At 56.3% G+C, this 6,343-nt stretch overlaps 1 protein-coding gene across 1 annotated transcript; it reads right to left on the reverse strand.

The window, feature by feature from the left end:
* Window positions 1-283: 283 nt before the first annotated feature.
* Window positions 284-2,967, reverse strand: LOC124234076 (cationic amino acid transporter 4-like). The gene is made up of 4 exons (XM_046651339.1): window positions 1,986-2,967; window positions 925-1,517; window positions 558-666; window positions 284-456 (listed from the first exon to the last, which is right to left on the reverse strand). The coding sequence occupies exons 1-4, from the start codon at window positions 2,965-2,967 to the stop codon at window positions 284-286; spliced, it is 1,857 nt and encodes a 618-aa protein (XP_046507295.1).
* Window positions 2,968-6,343: the final 3,376 nt, after the last annotated feature.

A 6,343-nucleotide genomic window follows, 5' to 3' on the forward strand; every position in this document is an offset into this window, starting at 1 on the left:
CAGTTATTGCGGGTCCCTGGGACTTCGGGCCTCTTCCCTGCCCACCCTGCTCACCTGCCCAGGTAGCTGGAGTTGGTCATAAAGTGGAAGGTGCTGGGCAGTGCATGGCACCAGCTCCAGCTGTGGCCCACTCCCAAAGACTCGAAGTTTGGCACCTGGGCTAAGGTCTGAGGTCTTTGTCATGGACAGGCCTGCAAACCCAAGCTGCCCCAGATTAAAGGAGCTGCCATCTCCTCGGTCCCCATGAGGAGGTGCAGGAGGGCAGGCAGGCCCCTAGCGGTCCTCATGGATTGGCGGGCTGCTCCATGTGGCCGGGATCCTGGGCCGGTGCCTGGCTGGGGATCTGCATGTCCTGGGCTGTCTTTTCTGGGCTGCTACGTGTGGCAGTCAACCCCAGCAGCTCCCGCTGGTTCTCCTTGCTGTGCCAGATGCCATAGCCAAAATACACCGTGAGACCTGCAAGGGTGACACAAGCCTGAGGGGCAGGTCCCAGCCCAGCTTCCCTGCTTGCCCTCCTCCTGCAGCCCACCCAGGGTCCCAGCCTGGCCCCCACTCACCAATCAGCAGCCAGATGGCGAGGCCCAGCCAGGCTAGGTAGCTCAGCTGCAGTATGAGGAAGATGTTGAGGAGGATGCTCAGGGCTGGAGTCACGGGCACCATGGGAATCTGAGGGGGCAAGGGCAGGGCTGCTGGGCTGCAGGGAAGGGCTGCTGGCCTGGGGCCTGATTTCTTGGGAGCCCACAGAGCCTTTCTCCACCTCTGGGGATTCTGGAATCAAGGGCCTGCTCACCATGCAGAAAGAGGGGGATGGGGTACTGGCCTCCCCCACCCCATGAGCCCTGGTGCATCCTGCCACAGCAGAGGAGGAAGGGGCGAAGGGAGCTGGCTGGGCTGAGAGTGAGGGGTGCTGGCTGGAGGAAGTACCTGAAAGGCATCCTCCTGGTGCTGTTGCTGGTGGGCCCCCAGGACAAGGAGACTGAGCAGAAACACGACGGAGCTGAGCAGGAGCAGCAGGGTGTGGCCCCAGGGTGGGAGGTGCAGGGCCGAGCCCCCAAAGACCAGCACGCAGTCCAGAGTGACGGCTGAGGACACCAGGACACCGAGTGCCCAAGCCACAGCGGCTCCAGGTCTGTACCCACCCAGGAAGCCAAGGTAGGGCCTCAGGGCTGGTCGCAGCTGCCCGGGCTCAGGGTCAGAGGCCTGCTCACTGCCCACCGAGCCTGCTGTGTCCAGTGAACTGGCTGGAGGGGACTTGTGGAAGCATAGTACAATAATGCCGGTGGCCAGGAAGGTGTAGGCTAGCAGTACAGTGATGGACAGGAACTGGAACAGTCCCCGAAGGTCCAGGAGCAGTGCCAGGAGAGCCATGAGGACCCCGAACACCAGGATGCCCACTATGGAGACTTTATTCCAGGGGTGCACATGGGTAAACACCTGGAAGAAGAGCCCGTCGGCAGCCATGGTACAGACCACGTGTGGCAGGAAATAGAGGATTCTGAGCAGGACAGTGTTCATGGCTGTGGCAGAGGGTGGGAGACTGGTTAGCATAGTGGACAAGCCCACCAGGGGCCTCTGCTGGGGTTCAGGGCATGGGTGGCCCCTTGGGAACAAGGGCATGAGTCTATCTGGGCTCTCAGAGTGAGCCTGAGTGTAGGTAGGGTACTGAACTGTTCCCCACCACCACCCAGGAATGGGACAGCCCAGTTCAGGTGACAGACCCACTGGAGAATCTGATGAGGGCTGAGTCCCTCCACCAGGCAAGGACCTGGAAGCACCTGCCCAGAACTGAGATTCTGTGTACAATTGGGAGGGGCGGTGAGTAGGTCCCTCCCAACGAGCCTGGGTGGAAAGTCTAGTCATTAGCACCTTCCTGGGCCCAGGATGCAACTGGCAACACAGGCCCAGATGGAACTGTGTTCTCTGGAGGCTTAGGGCAGGGCCCCACCACCCTGTCCCCTCCCCACTTGCCCAGAAGAGACCCTCACCACAGATAGCACCAGCGGCCACGATGAAGCCCGCCCAGCTGTAGCCCCGCTGGTAGAAGGCATCAGTGAGCACCCAGTCAGGATCCAGGCTGTGCCAGGGCACCATGAGGGTGAGCACAGTGGAGGCGAGGATGTAGGCACTAGCCACCAGTCCAAGGGAGATGGCGATGGCCATAGGCACAGCTCGCTTTGGATTCTGGGCTTCCTCGCTGGCGACAGCAATGACTTCAAAGCCCACGAAGGCATAGCAGCAGGTGGCAGCACCGGCCATGATGCCAGAGAAGCCAAAGGGCTCAAAGCCACCCTCGTCAGCACTCCAGTTGTGCGGGCGGGCCAGGACAAACCCCAGGATGATGATGAAGAGGATGACGAGCAGGTTGATGAGAAGCAGCACGTGGTTGAGCCAGGAAGGGACACGGCCTCCACAGGAGATGAATGCGGAGGCCAAAAGTACCATGCCAGCAGCCAAGAAGTCTGGGTACTTGGCCAGGACAGGCACCTGCCAGATGCCCACATGGGCCACAGTGAAGCTGCGGATGCGGTGGCTGAAGATGGTGTCCAGGTAGCTGCTCCATGCACTGGCCACGGCAGCGCCACTAATTAGACACTGGAGTAGCACTGTCCAGCCAACAAGGAAGGCCCACAGCTCACCCATGGACACGTAGGTGAACAGGTAGGCAGAACCTCTACCAGGCACACGTACCCCGAACTCCGCATAGCATAGGCCTGCAAGCAGGGAGGCCACAGCAGCAATGCTGAAGGACACAAGAACCGCAGGGCCGGCCATCTCCTTGGCCACAGGGCCCGTGAGTACATAGAAGCCTGAGCCCACCATGCCACCCACACCCAGCAGGGTCAGGTCCAGCGTGCTCAGGCGGTGCTGCAGCAATGTCTCTGGCGTGGACTCCTCCAGTGGCTTCAGCCGGTTCAGCTTCTGGCAGAATCGCACCAGGCTGGTGGTGCTGGGCAGTCCCTGGGCCATGGTGAGTGGCTGAGATGAGCACCAAGCCAGCTGCTGGGACCTACAAGGGTGAGAGAGTAGTGACAGCCTGCCCAGATAGGTCCTGACCAGCCTTCAGTCCTTGCTCTGACCCTGCCCTGAGGACCGAAGCCTTGAACCACTGGCTGCCAGGAGGGCTGGATGAGGCAGGGTCAGGGTCACAGCGAAGCATGGAGATTGCTTTGGCCTGCCTCCGGGGCAAGGGAGGGAGCCTGGTGGAGGGGGACCTGGGCATGTTTGGGAGGGGCCCTGAGGGTGGGGAGGGGGCCGCCCCAGGGAGCCCAGCTAGGAACCTCTCCAGTGGTCTGGGATCCCAGGGTAGGGTGGAACACCAAGGCTTCCTGGGAGCTAGGCCAGGGCTCCAGGACCCATAACAGGAGTGTTCTGGCCTCAGACAGCAGCCCTCATGCCCACACTCCCAGCGCTGCCAGGCTGTATATCAGTGCCTGGTGGGAGTGGGGGACATCCTGGGCCCTGCACCTGACGCTGAGGCCCTGCCACCCACCTCCATACTGTGGAGCCACCTCCGCCATACCCCTGTCCGCAGGTAGCAAAGCCGTCACCTCCTCTCTGGCCTGAGTCTGTCCTAGCAGGACTTCCTGCAGCTCACCTGCTGTCACCCTTGCTGCCACTATGGCTGCAACCGCCACGGCTCTATGCTGGTCCCCACCCCTGGGTGACAGATTCAGCACTGGGCCCTACACTGTGGTCCCACAGGCATTCAGCCAATGCCACCCATACCTCAAAACGGTCAAGACCAGAAATCCCCAGGTTCTAGGGAAGCCCTATTACTGTGCCCGGTTCACAGGTGAGGACGCCCAGGCCACCAGGTAACTGACTAGCCCAGGTCACCAGGGTGGCCTCCGGAGGCTGGTGGGAGTTAAGGTCCAGGTCTAGGGTGGGGGATCTGGAGCCCACCCGCTTTCCACTGCTGCAGACACCCTCCTTTATCCTTCGTCCCAACACAGGTACTCCACCAGCTGGGCACCATCCAGGCCCCTCCACACTGGGAGCTGTGGGGCTGTGGGCGTCAGGCAAGACGCTGGTAAGACGAGGGTATGAACCTGGCTGAGAGGTCCTGGGCAGCGCCTGACCTCTGGGCACAACGGGATGGCAGTAAGCCACCCTCATCCGCTGACAAGGGAGTGCGCAGCTCTGGGACGGTTCTGTGAATTGGCAGGACTCACGCTGGCTGTTCTGAGCTCGTAGCTGCACACGATGTCCTGAAAGGAGGCAAGCAGACTCCTGGGGACGACCTCCAGCTTGGGGCGTCCCTAGGGCCCCTCAGACACCAATGACAGCCCTTTCTAGACAGGAGCACCTGTCAAGCCTGGGGGACCCTGGGGGACCCTAACGGCAGCTCCCCACTTGCGGATATCCCTGAGAAGTATCGTGGACTGAGCATCTAGTCCATGCAAGTCTCCGCATCATGGGTGACACATCACGGGTCTCATCACGTGACCATCACAAACCCCTCCTCAGGCCTATTTATTCCTGGAGCTGAGGGGTCTTTGTCCTTCTGCTCTTCCCACTTCTTTGAAAGTGGAAAGGTTGGTGTGACAGGCTGTTAACTTGTTTACAACAAAATGATGACAATCCGTGCAAGCAAAGCACAATTAAAACAGATATCCTCTTCCCCCAGAACTCTCTCCATGTTGTGAGGTTTCTATGTGGCTTGTGGAATAGGACTTTAGGGTCACCTGCAGGCTGTCTGGCTCAGTGGGCTGGCGACAAGATGGTGGACTCCCAGACATGATGGTGCCACTTAGAACACTCTGCCTTAGCCCGCCCCCTTGCCCCCCTCTGATATTTGGTTGACATTGTCTCGAGGAACGTCTCAGATGGGCTCCCACTCCCTGTGGGTATGACATCTCCCGTACCTGTGTGGCCAAAACATAACTGAGCAGATGTTCCTTGCTCTGAAATGCCCTCACAAAAATCTAGAAGAATACATTTCCAATCAAGAGGCTTGGGCAATTTGGTAACAGGAGCTCCCCCAAGGCCTTGCTGATGACAACCTGAGAGCTGGTGTGCAGGCTTTCAGAACACTGACTTTATCTACCCAGAGAGGGGCTCTCACCACACACCCCTTCACAGGCACCAACATCCAATGGATATTTGTGGCCAAGCATGGTTGATGCAGTAAACTGTAAACTTCAAGGGATATGTGTGGGCCAAATGCTGGATGCCACTGATCAAGGCAGTTGCACGGAGTGACACCAAAAAGATGCAGTGAAGAGAAAGTGCCGAAAAATGCAACAAGAGAGAACACTTGCCACTTCATCCTACTTAGCCAGGATCACCCTGACACCAAACCCGACCAAGACATGACAAGGAAAAAAATCTACAGATCAACATCTTTTATGAATATAGAAGCAGAATTGCTCAAGTGAATACCAGCAAATCGAATCCAGCAACATATAAAAAGGATCAAGCAGGATTTATCCCAGGAATGCAAGATTGATTTAGCATCTGAAAATCAATCAAGGTAGTATGCTATACTAATAGAAGAAGGATGAAACCGCATGGTTATCTCAACAGACACAGAGAAAAATGGTCCACAAATGTGGAGTAGAAGGGACTGCCCTCAAACTGATGAAGACCATCTACAAAAACCCCTGGCTGCTGTGCTCAGTGGTGAGAGACTGAAAGCTTTCCCTCTGATCTGGAACAACCTCGAGATGTCCTCTCACCACTTGTGCTCAACCTTTCACTGGAGGCTCTGGCCATGGCAATTAGGTGAGAGCTGAAATAAAAGGAATCCAGATTGGAAAGGAAGAAGTACGACTATCTCTAGCACAGATGACACGATCTTATGTAGAGGAAACCCTAAGGATTCCAGACAGAAAATGTTAGAACTAATGAGCAAGTTCAGTGAAGGTGCAGGATACAAGATCAATATACAAAAGTCAATTGTATTTCTATACACTAGCAATGAACTATCCAGAAATGAAATTAAGAAAACAATTCTGCTTCCATAGCCTCAAAAAGAATAAGTGTATGTATAAGCATACCTTAGAATAAATTTGACAAAACAAATGCAAGACATATACACTGAAAACTACTAAACATTATTGAAAAAAGTAGAAGAAGACCTAAATGAGTGGAAAGACAGCCCACATTCCTGGACTGGAGAACTTAACATTGTCGAGATGGCAATCCTCCCCAATCGGTCTGCAGATTCACTGCCATCCCTGTCACAGTCCCAAGTGCTACTTTGCAGAAATTATCAAACTGATCCTAAAATTCATGTGGAGACGTAAGGGACCCAGGACAGCCTGAACAATTTGACAAAGAACAAAGTTGGAGGACTTACGCTTTCTGATTTCTCAACAGACCACAAAGCTACAGCGATCAA

The sequence above is a fragment of the Equus quagga genome, unplaced genomic scaffold (genome assembly GCF_021613505.1).
Source record: "Equus quagga isolate Etosha38 unplaced genomic scaffold, UCLA_HA_Equagga_1.0 69776_RagTag, whole genome shotgun sequence".
In the NCBI taxonomy this organism is placed as follows: domain Eukaryota; kingdom Metazoa; phylum Chordata; class Mammalia; order Perissodactyla; family Equidae; genus Equus; species Equus quagga.